Raw genomic sequence first — 19,971 nt, forward strand, 5'->3', positions numbered from 1 at the left:
GCCATACCCATATATGATGTACTTTATAATTACTTATCTACCTTAGAGTTAATAGTATTTCAGCTTTACTGAGGTGCTTTTTTTTCAATTTGAAAAGATAAGATTAAGGTTCAAACATATTCCGACAAGTTCAGATTTGTTCAAATAAGTTTCAACATATTCTAATACCTCATAAGATAAGTCCCTACTCCCTATGAGATTCAATAAAAGTAAAGTTTAGTTTCAATAGATTTATATGAGTTCAAATTAAATAAGTCTAGTAGAAAAATAGGGTGAAGAAAATGCCTCTTGATTAACATACTCCCATAGGGTCTCTAACTAGGGAGTACAACACAAATCCAAAACACCGCATAGTTTCTCCCTTAAAGATAACTTCCTCTGAAGGAGAAGCTTTAAATACTCGTCTTTGTGTGAATCTTTTATAAGACAGTAATTTTTAAATAAAACATTTAGTCTAATCTAACTTAAAAATTCATATTATATATATAATAACAAGTTTATAAACGAGTTAGAGAGAACATAACTTAAATAGAGAACTTGTTCTCTAATGATTGATCATAGAAGAGGAATAGTATGGATCACATCCAAGTAAACTGCTTATCGTCTCCTTTCCACTTGTTTGTTGGAGAACTATTCTCCAAATAGTCGTCTTTTACCAAACAATAGGTCCTTGAACTACTAAATTAGCTCGAGACTATGGTCTCTAGAGTAAAAAAAGAAAAAGGCTAGGGTTTGAGAAGCTTCTAATTCAGCAGTATGCTGTTCGTTCTTGATTTCGATGCAAGTGAAAGTTAAAGCTATGAAATTTAGGAGCTTGGATTGGCGTCTCATAGTGAGATGCCAAAAATGGATCTCACAAGAGTACCAAGGTAATTTTATAAGCTGAAGGTACCAAAGTAAGTATAAACTAATACCAAAGCTCAGTCAAATTGGTTCCAAAATAGAGTTCCCATGAGACCAATACCAAAGTAACTCTTACTTGATACCAAATTGTTAGCAATTTAACCGAGCTTTGATACCATCTTGTAGTTACTTTGATACCTCTCCAACTTATGAAATGACTTTGATATCCTTATGCGATATTATTTTGACATCTCACTATAACTCTATAAGTTACCAACACTTTCTCGAGATTTAGTTACTAGAAGCATTATGCTGTTTCTTGTCTTTTTCACCAGCCAACTTACAGTTTCAACTTCCCCATTATGTGGGTGATTAGATGCTTAATATTTCGAGATGTCAGACATCCCACCAGCAAAGCTCATAGTGTAAGATAGAAAGAGTGACTCGTCTCATATGACAAACAATTGGCAATAACCAGAAAAGAAGAGAATAATCGAGAGGGAAGAATAGTAGTTCCCAATCTTTGAGGTGAAACATTGTTCGATTCACATATGGCTCCTTTTTCTAGGCGGGAGGATCATCAACCTCAGAAATAATAAGACGTAGAAAGCTGACCAAAACAAACCGAATGAGGACGAATTTCCCTACATTTTAGTGTCTCAGCTTTCCCTTGATTTCATAGGTTTGAGGCATAGGTTATATTCTCATTCTCATTAGGTTCCTACAAGACTAAGGATATTTGCGGAATCGTTTTAATTTCTGTCAAACATCGTAAGGGGAGAATCATGGGAGAGCCCAATCATTGGAACTCTCCCCTTCCAACCTTATTGTCGGAAATTCGACTCTCATCATCCTCATATTTGAACCTTGGGGTATTTGTATGAATGTGTAAATGATAAAAAGGTCAAACCATCCCAAGTATATGTATGACGAGTTTCACCAAGTATACATGAAGAAGCTGCAACATCTCAATGGCACTTTTATGATCATCTGGCATACAAGAGGCAACTTCAACATTATTTGCTCGACCAAGGTCCAAGGCAACATGCCAAACCAGGGGATGCAAGACAAAGTGTATACGAGACCTAGAAACTACAAGAAGCCAACCAACAAGAATACAAAGCTCAGAAACAACCTTATTGTCCGAAAAATGTAATTGAAAAAAAACGAAAGGTCTGAACAACCAAAACCTGTCTTCCAATCTCCAAATAAAGAATATCAAAACTGTATGGACAAGAGGTGGAACAGAGTGTGTGTAAGAGAAGAAGATCCCGATCGTAAAGAAGAGGTGGAAATATATACAAGCTCTAGAGATCCGGCAGTGCCAAAGGGTAAACTGTCTCTGGATGGTCTGTTCTCTGCCCGGCAAGGGAGTAATAAGCAACAATGTGAGACGGATGGTCAACCCTAGCAGGCTCGCCATCATTTTCACTATTTTGATCATATTGGTCTCCTGGAATCAGCTCAATATTCCAATATGGTCGAGCCATTGCTAGGATATCAACGATGCCAATTTGTGATGCTCGGTAACCTTGCACCCACATGTACCTCAAAGAAGTTAGTTGTGTTGCAGCAGTTGCCAGTGCACGTTCTGTAAAGCAACAAGCCCGCATTTCAAGTTTCTCAAGGCTAGGGCAGCCCCTAGAGAATTCCAAAAGGCCGGCATCAGTTTCTCCAGCAAAACCTAAAAGCATCCACCTTACATTTCGACCAAACTGTCCAATATAACTGAGACCAATGTCTGTCAAACCACCCTGTCGGAGGTATAAGGCAAACCGTTGCATGTTATGACAACCACGTAGAAGAGCTCGCACTCCATTATCAAGTGGAAGATCAGTAATTATCTCTTCTCTGTCAAGCAATACAAGACGGAAATCCTTCAGAAACTTTAAGTTTGTGCCGACACATTCCAGGGCTTCATTTGTTATATCGGTCACATAAACTGCTAGATATTCTAAGTCGGGGCATCCCTGTGCCACAGCAATTAATCCCGTTTGTGTAACCACGCCTGAATCGGCGTTGCCTTGTTCTTCTATCCCTCGTTCAATACGAAGTCTCTTCAGTCTCTTGCACGTCAAAGATACAACCTCCAAACCCTCATCACCAATAGCATTTGTTGTCTGTTAAGCAAAACAAAGAGCACGTGAGAAGAAGAAATAGTAAGAGCCAGGAACTTGGGAGCGAAAATAAAGTTCTGTTTAGTCAGAGTCAGAGCACATATGTGTGTATCGATTTCAGAACTTCTCGACACTTATTCCAACTAGTTAACAAAAAGTCAGGGATTTCAAATTATGAATGCACAATCTGAATACCAAGATATGAAACACTCCTCAGAAAGAAGTCAACTAAATGACAAGAAACCAAAAAAGTCCTATATAAAATCAACTAGGAGAAACAAGAATAAGTCCATCAGAAAGTTCTAGTATAAAAGCATGCGTAAAAACACCAAAAATGTAGATTATTATACCTCCAGAACTTCTAAACTTTGACATCTACGTATAAGATCACAATGTCCCTCACAATTAAGTGATGCGTAAACAAGATCCAACTTCCGCAACAACTTCGAAACAGGATAAAGTACAGGCACATGAGTTTCTACCAAGAACATGGGACCCAATGAGGTCATCTGCGCAGGGAATACAATGTTACTGTAGTGACTTAAATCTTCATTGAAAGAACCACCAGAGAACTCTTGCAATCTTGTCGCTGTACGAAAGAAGTTTCCAAGATGGGAGAGATCTGTTTCGCCAATTTTTGCAGAAACTAAAGGACAATTTCTGGCAAGTAGTTCAAGATCTTCAACTTTGATTTTCTCCATAAAAGTCACATAGAAGTTCAAAGTTTCAAGAACCTTGTTGTGTAGCGCCAGCTGATGAAGCCATTCACTATTTAATTCAGCGACAGTACTGTCTTCAAGAAATAGAGTTCTCAGATTCCTACATCGGAGGTAAAGCAATAAGTTCATACAACTCATCGGTCTCAAGGTCAGCAAAAAGTAACAATTTCAGAAAGAAGCAATTAGACACGACGACAGGTACATATTACATAGCATACTTCCTACGTGCCATTATGATTGCATCAATTTCCATTTTAAGAAGTTCCATAATAATTGCATCATTAGCTTATTTGGTAATAGGTTCTCTCTATCCTATCAGGCAGGTCTCTTTTGTTTCTCTTTCTTTAGCGGATCTTTTGCCAAATGCAGCCCTTTAAAGTGTCCACTTTGTTAACTGCAGCTCTTTCATTTCAATATTTTCAATTGCAGCCTCAAATAGACCAAACACTTTTGAGTTGCAGCCCAAAAGGCGTGAAGATAGGTTGGATTTGGGCTGCAACTTAAAAGTGTGTGGATTATTTGAGGTTGCAATGGAAGAGATTGAAATGAAAGGGCTGCAATTAACAAAGTGACCACTTTAAAGGGCTACATTTGGCAAAAAATTCTTCTTTAGCTCTCCTATCTCTCTCCTCATCGTATGGGCTCCTTAATGTGTGTGCCAAACCCCAATTGCAATATAATCGAGTGGAGGAAGTTTAGATAGGATAAAAGTAATCAAAGATTGCACTTTAAACTGCCCCAAAAAATAACATCTTACAAAAAGAAAACGTAAAAATATGGGAATGTAACCATGGTCTTAACATTTTTTCATGGGAATAAAATAGGTACATAAATATAAAAGAGAAAACAAATCCAGGAAGGAACCACAAACTATAAATAGAATATTCTGAGCAAAGCATTTATAGCTCTACTGTCCACTATCTAATCCTTTTTCCATAAAGTATAGCATGGTGAAAGAAAGGGCAACATCTTAATCAATTACTTCTGAGTTATGACCTTTAAAAGAAGCAATTACAATCTACAGAAAGCCGTCTCCCATCGTTCTTTGGTCCTAGGCTTTTAACTCTCGCACCCTGGTCATTCTATGAACCAAATCTATCATCCTCTAGATATCATAATCAATACTATTGAACTGAACTTATATTGTTTCTTGGTGTTGAATGACCAAAGCTTTGATATAGGCTGGGGATTCACCTATTTTATAAAGCATACAAGTTAGGAGAGAAAAAAAGGGAGTGGCGATCAGAACAACCTTGCAAATGTCTCAAATCAAATAAGAACAGTAGATTCCTATCTAGTCACCAAAAGGCATCCTCTCAACTAATCAATTTCTCACTAACAAGAATGACCTAAAGATCAAATTATCTGCCCAAGATCTACAGCTATAATCAACACATGACAGCAGAAATTTATGTGGGTTCTTGCCAATAACCTAAACCCTTTAGGTTCTACTAAGTGAATACTCATCATCATAGTTTTAACTTTCTATTACCCCCAGCCAATAGATCGCTTTCGTGAAAGCATAAGTTCACTAGTTATCCTAGAACTCTCCTTTCACCTTTGCTTGGCCTTTGATTACAGTTAAATAGCATATTGGCTTGAGCAAAAAATGAGGGAACATCCACATAAGCTAAAATCCCTTGTGAATGCAACCTGACTATTGAACTTATCAAAACAATCACAATACGATTAAAATGCATGTTTTGCATACAAAGTGCTAAAACACAGCTACCAAACAATAGCCTGAAGCAGTTACAGAAATAGTCTCCCCCCCCCCCCAAGGAAAAAAAAGGAAAAGAAAAAAATATATATAATGAGTCGCAAAAGGAACAATTTTAAATTCAGCACTCCAACAACACAAGAAAGAGGGATGATAGGCTAATCTTGGAGATCAACGTGCCCTACGTGTGTGTATATTGCCAAATTTGTGGCCTAATAGTTTTTTGATCAATATACATAATATGTATCAAGACTTTACGACTTATTTGGTAGCCGGTAATAAATGATGGGAGTAATAAATTTATAAAATTGTAAGGAAGTCTCACACCAATGCCCATAATAATGAGCTGGATCTTAAAACATGGATTTTTCTTCCTAGATTTTCATTACTACTCAATGTCACCTCTAAATTAGTTTTGGATGGCAATAAAAATTGATGAAGAAAATAAAGTTAAGTAGGGAATAGATAAGCAATTAAGCATTCTCATCGATATCGGCAAGATATTTCCTTCACAAGATTAACAATAAGTTCTTGACTATTTCAACTTAATAATTGAGATACTATGATCCATAATTACAAAAACAAGCTGAGCCCTAATAGACGACATATGTATATTGCTAAGACTTATGCAGAGTTTCCCCAATACAACTCCATCTAGCAAACTCAGACCATCAAAAAGACTTGCCAATACCCAAACAAATTGACAGTCATCCATTTCTTCCTAAAACAAGGCACACACCAAACTAAAATGTTACTTCCTCCGTAACATAATAACGGCAACAAATGGGTATTATTTGTGAGCTATAAAATATTAATCCGCTGCAATTATTATGTTACGGAGGAAATAACAAACCATTTTCTCAAAAAGTATAATACACTTAAGAACCACAACCTGCTCCCATCCAAAGTCAAAACCCGCATTCTTCTCATTCACAATCACAACTAATTCAGATTTAAATTCCAATTTCACAATACAAATATATAAATTAACAAATTAAACCAAAAGCAGCAAAGATGAGAAATATACCAACAAGACCGAGTAATGTGCAAAAGACCATCTGTAGAGAAGTTAGAACACTTATCGAGCTTCAATGATTGCAACATCTGACCTTTAATAGACGCAATCATCTCAAGATCTGCATCTGTAACAATCATTCGTCTAAAATGAAGCGATTTAAGCCGAGGAAAACTCGCCAATATATCAATCCAAGGTCTAACATAACCTCCCCAATCTTCTGGTATCAAATTAAACATAGCAGCTCTTGGTTTTCCCTTGAGCTTCAACGACTCAATGTTCGGAAATCGATCATGGAGTCGTTGAGGTGTAGTTGTATAACAAAGAGCAATTGTTACATGACGTCTCGTCAATCGATCTAACTCAAACCATTGCCTACAAACTGATGAAATTGAAGCACGATCACGAGGATCCTGAATATACGGTAAGATGCATTCCAATATTTCATCTGACATACTTCTTCGATTATTCAACATATAGAATCGAAGTTACAACAACAACAACAACAAATCAATCAAATTACCTAAAAAGTAAGATTTGAAATCAAAACCCTAGAAATTTTTTCAATTGAAACAGAGAAATCGAATTGGAATGAATTCGCTAGAATTATCTCCACTCCGTCTAGTTACCTCTTGAATATTTGGGACGAATTTGTACTAAAGCTCATAACCACAACTTCTGAACTTACTCATAAAAAACAAAAAACAAGTAGATTCAGAGTAAAGTTAAGATGATGAAGAAGATGAAGATGATGAAGAGAGGTTGAAGATGAGAGAGAAAAGGATAGAGAGGAGAGAGAAAATTGAAGAAGTTAAGCATAGATTTTCCAGAAAAATGGATGATGAAAGAGACGTAGCTTGAGCTAGTGGTGGTAGACTGGTAGTAGTGGTAGTCACACACTATTAAATTTCTGTCTCTCTCTTTCACTTTCTCTCTCTATCTGGAGAAATATTTTTGCATTCTAAAATTTAGATCTTTTTTCAAATTTATTCTTAGTATCGAATACTTATATACTTCCTCTGTTTCTTTTTACTTGCAACAGTTTGACTTTCACGCTTGCCAATGCATAATTTTAACCATCAATAACTTTAATTACCGATAAATACAAATTATAAAAAGTATATATTCGGAAAATATACATTCACACGAATCTAACAAGATCCCACATGAATATGTTTTTCCTTAACTATAAATCACCAAACATAAACTAAGTAGAGTTGGTGAATAGTGTAAAAGTCAAACCGTTGCAAGTAAAAAGAAACGGAGGAAGTATTTCAGATTTCTCGCAAAATAAGGAGGAGGAAGAAGGGAAAGAAAGAAAGAAAAAGATAAAACGAAGAGAGTCATTACTTATTTATTTTGTCCTGCTCGAAAGACGTGGCTAATTACTAAACTTTTATTTGTTGTTTAGAAATTACTTAAAATCGTCCCGACTCTTCTTAAATGTATCATTATATCTTGGATTGATTTTACCATTTTACTTAATTTTAGGATTTCTAGTTTTCACTTTATCATTTTACAACACACTATCTCTCCATTACCTAAAATCACTAACCACCCATCAGTACCTCCAACCCGACGCCATCGCCACCAACGACTACAATATCCTCGGAATAGGTAAAAAAAAAATTACGAATTTCACGGGCCTAACGTGTGGCATGCACGTTTGTCCCAAGGACACAACGTCTGGCCTGGATTTTATGTCCATGGGGAAAATGTTTGGCTCAGACGTTGACACAACATCTAAGCCAGCATTGTGTCCTTGATACAAACGTGCAGGTCACGCGTTATCCCACGCGTTCAAGCCTTTTTAAAAAAAAAAAATTACTGAGACGTTGTCGCTGCCTTTGTTGTCGTCGTCTCCGTTGCTGCCGCTAAACCTAGGCATGGGCGGGGCCTGTTCACGGGCTCGGCCCGCGGGCTTGGAGAAATGGCGGGTCGTGCCGAGTCGGGCTTAAAATTTTCAAATTTTGTCCGCGGGACGGGCTCGTGCCTCCTACGGGTCTAGCCCATGTTTTATGTGGTTTTTTTGTATTATTGACAGTTTTAGGCTAAAAAAGAAAGGAAAGGCTTTCGACCCGCGGGCCCGCCCACGTGGGCTCGTGCCGGTGCGAGCCTGAAATAAAATTTCTTAACCGTGACAGACCCCGCGGACAACGGGTCGGACCGGAACAGGCCCAAATCGTGCTGGCCCGTCCCATGCACACCTATAACTGTCGCCGCCTCTGCCTCCTCAACTTCTTGTCGGCGTATTGCCTTCGTAGCCCTGTAAACTGTTGCCGCCGTATGAGGCTTGAGGACAAACTTCTTATGTGGCCTTGGATTTTCCGACGAGTCGTCTGACATTTTTTAGGTTTAGGTGGTGGTGGTGGCTCTTGTGTGTGATTGAGAGTGAAGGATGAGAATGATGAAAACTGAAAAGTGAATGAATGGTGAAGATGAGAGAGAAGATGATTAATGGTGAGGATGGTAGGTGGGAGGAGTTAAAGTAAAAACCAAAAAAATAAAAGTAAGGACATAATGATACATTCACATGGTAGTTGGAGCGATTTTAAGTAATTTGGAGACGACGTTTAACAAACTCCGACTAATTATAGTATTGAAGGGGTTTTTGGGTGGTCAATAGTCCAGAATATAGTAAATAGGGACCACTTATGTACTAAATTAGTTAAAATATAGAAAATTTTGAAAATTATGATATACTCTAATCATTGCTATAAAGTAAATAGTGAAAACTACTTTTGTTTTTTTTTTTCTGTAGATGAAGTGAAAACTACATAGAATTATGCTAACATATCGATAACTGATTTTTACTTATTTTAATTTATTAGAGCTTATAATGGTAAAGATATGGGGTGAGGCGTCGTACCAATAAACGAGCACTGATATTCCCATATTCGATATTGGAGAAATTGTCTAAATTATATATAAAAAAATTATATATTTTTGCTCGGGGTTTGTTACTTGAAAGTTGGTTGATATATTAGATGACTAGTATATCATATCTTGACATAATCTAATCATATTGATTGACTAATATATCATATACCTGCTGTGTTTGGATCCTCTAGAGTTGTAAAATAACTCTACAAGGTAGAGTTTAAGCAATATTAACCATTGAATAAAAAATCAATGATTCATATATCCTCTTTCCAAAATTCCCCCTATTTTATCTCATTGAAATCCACTTCTAAATCTTTTCCTTCCACCAATATGAGCTTTTGATTTTAAAATGTATGGTTCATATACAATTCTACCTTGTAGAGTTTCGTGTTGAGATCCTCTAGAGTTTGAAAATAACTCTACACGGTAGAGTTCGTGAAATATCAGTCGTTGATTAAGAAATCAAAGGCTTGTATTTTCTTTCCCAAAAATCCCCCCTATTTTCCCCCGAATATCCTGCCCATATCTTTTCCTTTCCCACTAATCATGAGCCCTTGATTTTATAATATATGATCAGGATTCAACTCTACTTTGTAGAGTTTTCATAAAACTCTAGAGGATCCGGACCCTAGAGTTTCCATTGTAAAGGATCCGGACTCATATTTGTTGCATCTTATCATATCAATTGAATATTATCTTATATTATATTGTATTTAATTGCAAATATCATGATACGAGACAAGTTGTCTAATACCGGGATATGAGAGAATACTTTCCCACCTGCTACTAGTGTCACGACTCACAAGTCTTAAATAGTGGACTTGAAGTCTTAGATTTTGTATGAGATTTCAACAAAAATATATGTCAAGTTTTGTACTTTATGTCTAAGGTTCCAAATTTTGGGTTTCATGTTTAAGAATTTAGACTTCAATAGCGAAAGATATGTTCAGATGCATTATTGGTCATGGTTTTGGTGGAATTAAGCAGTGGGTCCTGGTGAAGGTGGAGGTGTAAACTAGGGTGATGAATTTAACCATTTTGGAACTTTCTTCTTTTTCTTTATTTAATTTGCAATCACAAAACGAAAGGATTTTGGTTGGTATCTCTATCGAAATTCAAGTAGGACAAACTAAATATTACTAATCCTACAGGCTATTATTACTGAGAATCAGGCAGTACAAAGTACAAAAAAGGGAAGGGAGGATTCGAACCTGTGACCTATCGTTCATAGCACTTCAATCTTAACCATTAGGCCAAGACATGGTTATGGTTACAATATATTGAAACTTAGTTAAACTTATATTTTTGGTGTTTATTTAGCATTAAAGATCTTTTTTTTTTTTTTTTGACAGGAGCATTAAAGATCTTAAAATTGAACATTCTCAAGTGACTAAAAGGAACATGTGATAAGTATAATTGTCTGGTTAGTAATAACTTAAAAACTTCAACTTTTATTTTGATTAGTTTTGTTTACTTAGTGATATTCTAAAATGAATTTTACTGTCTTATCTCTTCCTTAGATTTTTCTTTCTTTTTTAAGAAGAACAACTCGAATATTTGCAAATAGTATCTAATTCATAAAAAATATGTTTACTAAGTGAAAATTTTATATCCTAATTAACCTAGAAAGTGAATGTTGACAATTAAAAGGTTGCAAAATTTTACTTTTTTTGTTGGAAACAAAAACCAAAATTAAAACATTACTCTTATTTAAAAAAGTGCCAAACAGGGAGAATATGCTATGGAATAATGACTTTTAAAATTTCCAATGCTCCAAAATCCAAATAGCCTAACTTTATAAGTACATGAAAAAAAAAACAACTGGTCCGAAATAATTCCGCTGGTGATCACATCATAAAGTCGTGGTGCAGATGTTTTTACCAAAATTATGGACGTTTGATAAAAATCTAACGAGTAGATAAGTTAGGTATAAGTTTTTGTGTAACAAATATTGTTTGTGTATGTAAAAACATTGTTTGTTTTTCGTATAACAAATCAGAGGAAAAAAACACAAACAATATGTATATCATATATACAAATACCATTTTGACGCAGTCGGAAATTATGGAAAAAAAACAAGCGCTAATCTCGATCAAAAACAGGCAGATTTACAAGCAATAAATCTGTAAAAATTTCGGAATCCACCAAAAAAGAGTATAAATTCCGTAACATTATTAAAAGTCAAAAAACTGCCTCCTAACAATGACCTAATAATGTTTAAATACTTAAAACAAAACCCTAATACGAACTTAAGGAAATAATAAAATTCGAAAATAATTAAAATGCTGATGTCGGGCCTTAAACGAACTCAGATGGCTTAAAAAGTCTATAGGTAGGTCATGGCATAGCGGTGAGTTTGACTCGTTGGGCCGTTCCGCTTCCAAAAAGGTATCACAATAAGCAATCGGACTCCATCGGCCCAATTAGTGGAAATCATTTCAGGCTTTTTTGTCGAACTTCCTTATCGAACTTATCCGCTAACCTTCCTACGTCACATTTATTACACGAAAACTTATATCCAACACATCTACCGTAAGATGTTTACCATTATTCTTCATAATTAAAGCCATGCATAGCAGAAGAGGAAAACTTCATATAGTTCACACACTTAAAAATGAATATGATTACAGTCTGTGAAGTAGATAGTGACGATTGAACAAGCAATTAGCTAGGTCCATAATGGCGTAATTAAGTGAATAAACAAAAAAGTCAACAAATTTTAGATTATTATTACTAGTGGGAAATATTTTATTTCTTTTAGAGTGGAAATATTTGCTTGGAAATTGCGAATATTATGTCAGTCAGGCATATGGACTCTTATCATTTATCAATACGAAATGCACCTTGGTGCAAATGGGGAGCAATTGTTGTGTACTTACTGGCGAATGTTATAGACATAATTTAATAGATTATACTCTATCTGCTTTTAAGATGTTCGAATAAATTGGATACTTTATGGTCCTATTATTTTCAATCTAAAATCATATTAATCTTAAGTAAACATTACTGGTTTTGCTTTAGAACTTATTCTTACTTATTGATGCTAATCTCACAAGTTCAATTTTTATTCCCAAAGATCCTAGTGTTTTCTTATTAGTGCAAATGCTAATTTTACTTATTAATACCTACCAAAACAAACTAATATCGGTTTTTAGTGAGAAAAAACTCATAACTCTTGTTTTAATTGTGTACATACACGTGAAACGTGTAAAAGCATATAAAGTTTTGCATAAACATACAATAGGTAAATTGGAAGCAGGTAAAAGAGGAAAAAGGTTATGGAAGAGAGAAGACGAAACCCTTAGTTTGTCTAGGGTGTTCTGTACTTTATTCAAAAAAATTACAAAATTATGTGTAATAGTTAATCATAGAGAAGGAGTTGTGCTATTAAATTAGGGATTTAATACAATCTATAGATAAAGTTGTCACAATTAAGCAATTAAGACCAATTAACCTTTGTAACACGATCAATAAAGTTGTCGCAAAAATCATTGTCCAAAGACTAAAGCCTATCATCCCTGATTGGATTTCAACGAACCAAAATGGGTTCACTAAGGAGAGGGGTCCTAAGGTAAATTAAATATTGTTGTTGCGATGGAAATCTAGTTATAGAAACCTATGAACTTATGGGGCGAAATTGTACTAAGGCTTATAGCCATTAACGTTTAATTTATGTTTCCGTATTTTACAAAAAAAAAAAAGGAAAATTAGATTTTAATAATCCAACCTTTAAGCGGTCTTCTTAAAACAGTCCCACTTATGAGTTATTTTTGAACGATCCAATCTTTTGGTGCTATCTTCTCATAATGGTCCTTGACCTGTTGGAACCTGTATAACAGGTCAATTATAACACGTGTCACACTCTCGTTGGTCATTCCAATTTCTCCCACCTATACCTCTTCTCCTCCACAACCACCACCACCTAGTCACCATTACTCCCACCCCTTACCCTACCTCCTGCGACCCCACCCCACCCCACCCCCTTACATCCACCCCATCCCAAGCCGATGCAGCCCCACCCCACCCAAAGCCGCTGCATCCCCACCCCACCCAAAGCCGCTGCATCCCCACCCACCCACCCCACCACCCTAAGTCATTGCAGCCCCACTGCCACCCGCACCCTAGTTCGCAGCAACCCACCCCCACCCAGCCCGCTGCAAATCCTAAATCCACCCCCACCCCAGCCCCCACCTGTTCCCACCCTAACCCAGCCTGCTGCAAACCCTGAATCCACCCCCACCCCAGCCCCCACCCGATTCCCACCCCCACATAAACCCCCTGTAATCCCCCACCCTTCGCTGGTAGCCTACCCGCCACCCTCCCCCCTTTCCCTTTGCCCCGTACCCCCGACATCCCTCCCCTTTTCTCTCCCTACATCTCTTTTATACCCTCTCCTCTCCCTGAGGTTTCCAGACACCACCACTATTGACGACGATCGTACACGCAATTCGAGAAGAGAGAGAAGCGATGACAAAGAGAGAGAAGCGACGACAAAGAGAGAGATGGGGTAGGGGCCTGGTGGCTGGGCCGGAGCCTAGTGGCTAGTGCGGGGTCGAGTGGAAGGATGCAGGTGATTGAACGACCGACGAAGACGGACGAATCTCGAGAAGGAGAGAGACTGGAGAAACAGAAAAGCGGCGACGAAGAGGGAAAGGGTCGATAGCGCGGCGGCCGGTGGAAGAGATCTGAGGGGTCAAACTGAACCAAGGAGGTGAAGGGGGAAGAGAGAGAAATGAGTAGGAGGAGGGGGTAAAAATTACCTGATGTTCAGGTCACAAGTCACCTGGGACCATTTTGAGAAGATATCATCAAAAGGTTGGGTTATTCAAAAATAACTTATATGTGGGACTGTTTTAAGAAGATCGGTTAAAGGTTGGATTATTAAATTCCAATTTTCCAAAAAAAAAATAGGGATTTGAAAAATTATAAACTTGATAATGTTGTTTTTTTTTGTGTGTTTTTTTAGTGAAGTTGAGAATTGTTTTTCTTTTGGGGGGTTTGCAATCCTCCTCCTCTTCCCTTATAAAATAGAAATTGAGTATTAATAGTATACACACTTACTAAGCCAATAATAATAATAATAATAATTCTGCTACACTTTCCCCTTCATAATACTATATACTTTCTTAATAGTATATGTTTTATTTTGCAAAAGGATTTGAAATTTCAGGATTTCTGCGAGTTTATTTTATCCTTAAAATAAATGTTAGCCAGATAAATATAATTTATATCATATTTCCCTCAATTTATTTTTGTTGAATTCAACTCATCTTTCTTAAAATTAACTTCTTTTCGCTGAAACTTATTTGAGGAAGTTAAAAAGAGTATAACCTTTATGTACTACATTTGTCATGACTTTAATTACTTTTGATATATGGTTTGGAAATTCAGGTACTTATGACTATTATTAGAAATCCAATTTCACCCTTTCTCTTTTTCAAAAATGATAGTGCTCGAATGAGCCATGTAAACCATATTCGATCCATACTTTCCGTTTTTTCTTTTAAAAAGAAAGAAAAGGAAACTTTAGACCCTAAAACGTTAAAGTTTTAAACAAGAAATGAAGAAGTCTTATTTGAAATGAGAAAAAAAAAAAGCCTTCGATGTGCTATGATCAAGGTAGACTTGTGTATGATAAAAGTTGTATGTGCCCGCTTCAATGTTTAGCCAACAACTTCTTGCTTCTTTTGACAAGGCATGCATAATAGATTGGTAACAATTAACTGGTTGCTAAAAGTTTATTGCCATTTGTTTGAGTAAAATGACATTCATAGACATTTTAATACAATGTGTAGTAGTATTACTAGAGGCAAAAAAAGTCATAAGCTCCTGTTAGGAGCTTTTTCATTTTGAGAGTTTTCATTCCAAAACCCTCTCTAAAACTCTATTTTACCAAACACTCTTTTAAGAGTTTTTGACTAGTCAAAACTCTAAAAATGGTCTAAAACTCTCTTTTTGCTCCAAAACTTTAATTGCCAAAAACTCCCATTGAAATTTGCTTTTATCGTTTGTCTTAATTAGTTTATCTTAGCTTATTTAGTTATTTAAACACAGCTTTTTTGAAGAAAGTCAAAAAAGTTAAATGGAACACTATGTTGCAATTAAAAAATGAAACAAACTAAAGTGAATTATTTAATTAATTGCTTAGTATTGTCCCAAATGTCCCTAATGATCTAATGTAAGTTATGTAACTATGTAAGGAGTAAGGCCTAATCTGCGCCAAATCTAGGACAAAGAAAGAACCGAAACAAATGAGACATGCACGAAAGCGAAACAAAGCATCTAATATGGAATCTATACGGTATTAATTAGTAGTAGATCTATTGGAGGCTGCTCCTAATTATTCTTAAACAGAACCATGTTATTTTATTAATTATCAATATCATTAGCTATTAGGTGAAGGACCACTTGATTATACAAACCACTTAAGGAATTTTGCCCTAAAAAAATGATTATTACATACTGCAGGATCAATCTATTGAGAATCTTTTACCTATTCAATAAGGTTTATTTGTAATTAGAATTATTAACCATTTAAGGTTTTAATTAGAATTTTTAACCCAATAGTGTTGTCCTTAGGATTTTTTTTTTTGATAATTCAGAGATTCATTTCATTAATAAAAGAGGTAAGAGCCCTCTATCAATAAACCAGGTATTCCCTTCAGAAAGGGAAACTTTTATAGTACTAGGTACACCCGATTTAAAGGAATGCTCTACACCTCTGGCTATTACATCAATAATCTAGAGAAATACCGTACCAAGTTCCACTTTAAGAATACATCAACTAGCTACTGCATGGACATATTAAAAGGTGCTCAGCATGAATATGAGTGTGATTTCAATACTGTTACAGAGAGAGGGGATCAACCATCTAGCGGCTTCCATTGATTCTCGAGTACAGCCATGGGGCTTTATGACTCTTGATTGTCTTCCTGCCAGCCATTTTACTCTCTATAGCCAAGCGATGAATTCGTTTTGTCTGATAAGGCCTTGCTTGGCTAGGGCATCAGCCACTACGTTTGATTCCCTTTTCTTGTGAGTTATCTGAATATCAAGGTCTTTCATACGCGCGTTTCGGATGAAGTTCAGGTGATGGCTCAAGTTCCAAGGTCCCCCTACATCGCTGTTGCACCAATTCACGGCATTGCATGAGTCCGATTCCAGAATAAGCTTGCTTTTCTTCGTGATCTCACATGCCATTGAGATTTTTAAGGCACGGTGAATGGCCAGAATTTCAGCGCAGTTTATTTCCATATGAGGAATGGGGGAGGAGAAGACACATAGAAAAATGCCTTTGTGATTACGAAGAACACCACCAATAGCTGAAGACGAGAGGTGAGGGTTTACTGATGCATCAACATTCCACTTAAGGTGGTTCACTGCTGGAGGACACCATTCACACGCAGATAAGGAGGTTGAGGGGGCACGCACATCCGAGAGATTTTCATTCCATTCAAGGCATTGTGGGTTTCGTTGAATCTCATTTGGATTGTGTGGAAACTTATCACACCATCCTTTTATCCACCATCCAAGCCTTAACAGAATCATATCTTGAATGTTTTCAAGTGAGCACGAGACATTCTCAAATATTCGAGCATTACGCTCTTTCCAAATCGACCATGCAATAATAAAAAAGCATGAAAGCCATACCTTTTTGAAGAAGGAGCCTCTCTTGGGACAATGCCATTGAGTGAATGCTTCTTTCAATGAGTATGGGAATACCCATTTCACACTCCATAGTCCGCACCACCAATTCCATATAGTGCTTGCAAAAGGGCAGTGAAGTAATAGGTGATTGGAGCATTCAGAAGAGCTCGAGCATAGAGGGCATATGTTTTGACTTTCCGAAATTATGCCAAGGTGAGTTAGCTTTTGCCGAGTGTTTAGTTTCTCCATCAACGCCATCCATACAAAAACTTCAATTCTATGTGGAACCAGCCCTTTCCACACACCCTTTATTGCATCGTTATGGGGGATCGGGCTTAGTTTATCTAACTCATACGAGAAAGATTTTGTCGAGAATTTACCCGATGAATTAAAAGCCCATGCTAATCTGTCCTCCCCATTATATGCAAGGCACACATCCAACAACATTTTATCTAATTGAGATTTTTCAAGATAGTCACGAGTCCTCAACTCTCGCTTCCACATGAAAGTCCATACCCAGGTGATGCCCTCCCAAAAACCTTGCGAGTCTACTTTTGCATCCGGAGAAATTGCCAGAAGGAAGAGTCTTGGGAAGATAATCTTTAGAGGTGATGACCCCAACCAAGTGTCGTGCCAGAAATAACAATTTACTCCACTGCCCACAGTTTTTCTAACGCCTTTCAGAGCCACTGACTTTGCACCCGGATGCTTCAGGAGAGCTGCACAAAGATGCTTCCACGGACCACCTTTTGTAGGGATGGAAAGATTCGCTATGGTGAAATGAGGAGAGTATTTGTACTTGGATCGAATAACTTTGCACCAAAGCTGAGAGGGGTTATCAAGAAGCCTCCATATCCACTTGAATAATAATGCCAAGTTTTTGTGGGCCAAGTTACCAATGCTTAGACCACCTAGGCTCTTGGGGAGCTGCATTGTTTGCCACGAAACCAAGGGGAGCCCTTTTTTGTTTTCATCACCGTTCCATAGAAATCTTCTAGCGAGTGCAATGATTTTTTGGATTACACCTTTGGGGATGGGATATATTGACATGTAGTAAAGTGGGAGACTTGTAAGTGATGACTTGATAAGAGTGAGCCTTCCCCCAATTGATAGCATCTTTCCCTTCCATGAGGCAAGCCTTTTTGAGATTTTAGTGAGAATAGGATCCCAAAGATGAGCACTCGCTATCTTCCCACCAATAGGAAAACCCAAATATGTGAAAGGAATTGATCCAATTTTGCAAAGAAGAGATGCGGCCGAATCTTGAATCCATGATTGTGAAGTGTTCAATCCAATGAGAGAACTTTTATGAAAGTTCACATGAAGCCCCGAAGCTAATTGAAATAGTATTAGCATTCTTTTTATATTCATGAGCGATGAGAGATTGGCGTCACAAAAAATGAGCGTATCGTCTGCATATTGTAAGTGAGTGATTTTGACATCACTTTGAGGAATGCCGACACCATTCCATAGTTTCAGACTTGTTGCCTTCTCGATGATCAAGTTTAGTGCTTCACTCACAAGCACAAATAAGAATGGGGACAATGGGTCACCTTGACGCAATCCTCGATGAAGTTTGAATGGCTTGCTAGGAGTTCCGTTCACCAATATAGACGCTGATGCAGTAGTGATACACGACATGATCCAAGTGCGCCACTTAAGGGGGAATTTCATTTGAACCAGTATCCATTCAAGGAAACTCCAAGAAACACTGTCGTATGCCTTGTGAAAATCAAGTTTTAGAAGAGCAGCTTCAATGTTCTTGCTTTTGCAAGAATCAATTAATTCACTGGCGATCATTGCTCCGTCGAGAATCTGCCTATCTTTGATGTAACTTGATTGAAGGGGGCCAACAAGAGTACTCATGACACTTTGGAGCCTCTTAGCCATCAATTTGGCTATTACTTTATATATGCAGCCAACCATGCTGATTGGTCGGTAGTGTTTGAATTCTTTTGGCTCGTCAATTTTGGGAATCAAGGCTATATATGCTGTATTGCATCCTTGAGGGAGCAGCGACGATGTGTAGAATTCATTGACCATTTCATACATATCACTTTTAATCACATCCCATGCGCTTTTGACAAACTTGAAGTTGAAGCCGTCGGGACCGGGAGCTTTGTCTGCGTCGCATGATGACACCGCTTCATCTATTTCATTGTTTGAGAATGGCTGTATCAATGATGAGGCTTGGTCCTTTGAGAGATGCTTGAAATTGAGCCCCTCGAAAACCGGTCTGTTTACGCACTCTTCTTCGAAGATTTTCTTGAAAAACTCTCTAGCTTCTGCTCTGATTTTTGAGGGTTCATCTACAGTGCAGCCATCGACTTCGACAGATGATATTGAGTTTTTCCTTCTTTTGTTTGAAGCTATAATGTGGAAGTATTTCGTATTTCGATCTCCATATTTCAGCCATGAGATTCTGGAGTGTTGAGCCCAATACATTTCCTTCCTCTTCATCCATAGCCAGAGGTCTGATTGTGCCACTTTCTTCTCGTCTAGTTCATCTGAGTTCAGATTTCTCTGATTGGCTTTATCATCAAAGCCTTGAATAGTTGATTCCAGCCTTGCTATGTTGGAGTCAATATTCCCAAAGCTTTCACAATTCCACTGCTTTAATTTTTGTTTGATTACTCTCAGTTTTTCGACCATTGAGATGGAGGATTTGGGCCATGAGTCTTTCACAATATTCAGACACTTTGGATCAGAGAGCCAGCAGTTTTGAAACCTAAAAGGTTTCGGGCCTCCATTTTTCTGCTTGGAGTTCACAAGTAATGGGCAGTGGTCTGAGATACCACGACGGAGGAGGGTTACATTTAGTGATGGAAAGATTGAGAGCCATTCCGGATTGATGAAGACTCTATCGAGGATACTCTTTGAATTTCCCCTGAACCATGTGAATCCACCTGTCGAAGATTTGATTTCCATTAGGTGTAAATCCTGCACAAATTTCCAGAAATTGTCAGAGCTACAAGAGGAGATTGAATAGCTCCCTCTTTCGGATGGCTTTAATATATCATTAAAGTC

General features: G+C 37.3%; 1 protein-coding gene across 1 annotated transcript; it reads right to left on the reverse strand.

Moving 5' to 3' along the window:
• Positions 1-1,789: 1,789 nt before the first annotated feature.
• On the reverse strand, positions 1,790-7,398 carry LOC104903682 (coronatine-insensitive protein 1). The gene is made up of 3 exons (XM_010691772.4): positions 6,427-7,398; positions 3,311-3,779; positions 1,790-2,963 (listed from the first exon to the last, which is right to left on the reverse strand). The coding sequence occupies exons 1-3, from the start codon at positions 6,888-6,890 to the stop codon at positions 2,151-2,153; spliced, it is 1,746 nt and encodes a 581-aa protein (XP_010690074.1). The 5' UTR covers positions 6,891-7,398; the 3' UTR covers positions 1,790-2,150.
• Positions 7,399-19,971: the final 12,573 nt, after the last annotated feature.

Source organism: Beta vulgaris, chromosome 2, assembly GCF_026745355.1.
Source record: "Beta vulgaris subsp. vulgaris cultivar EL10 chromosome 2, EL10.2, whole genome shotgun sequence".
Lineage (NCBI taxonomy): Eukaryota > Viridiplantae > Streptophyta > Magnoliopsida > Caryophyllales > Amaranthaceae > Beta > Beta vulgaris.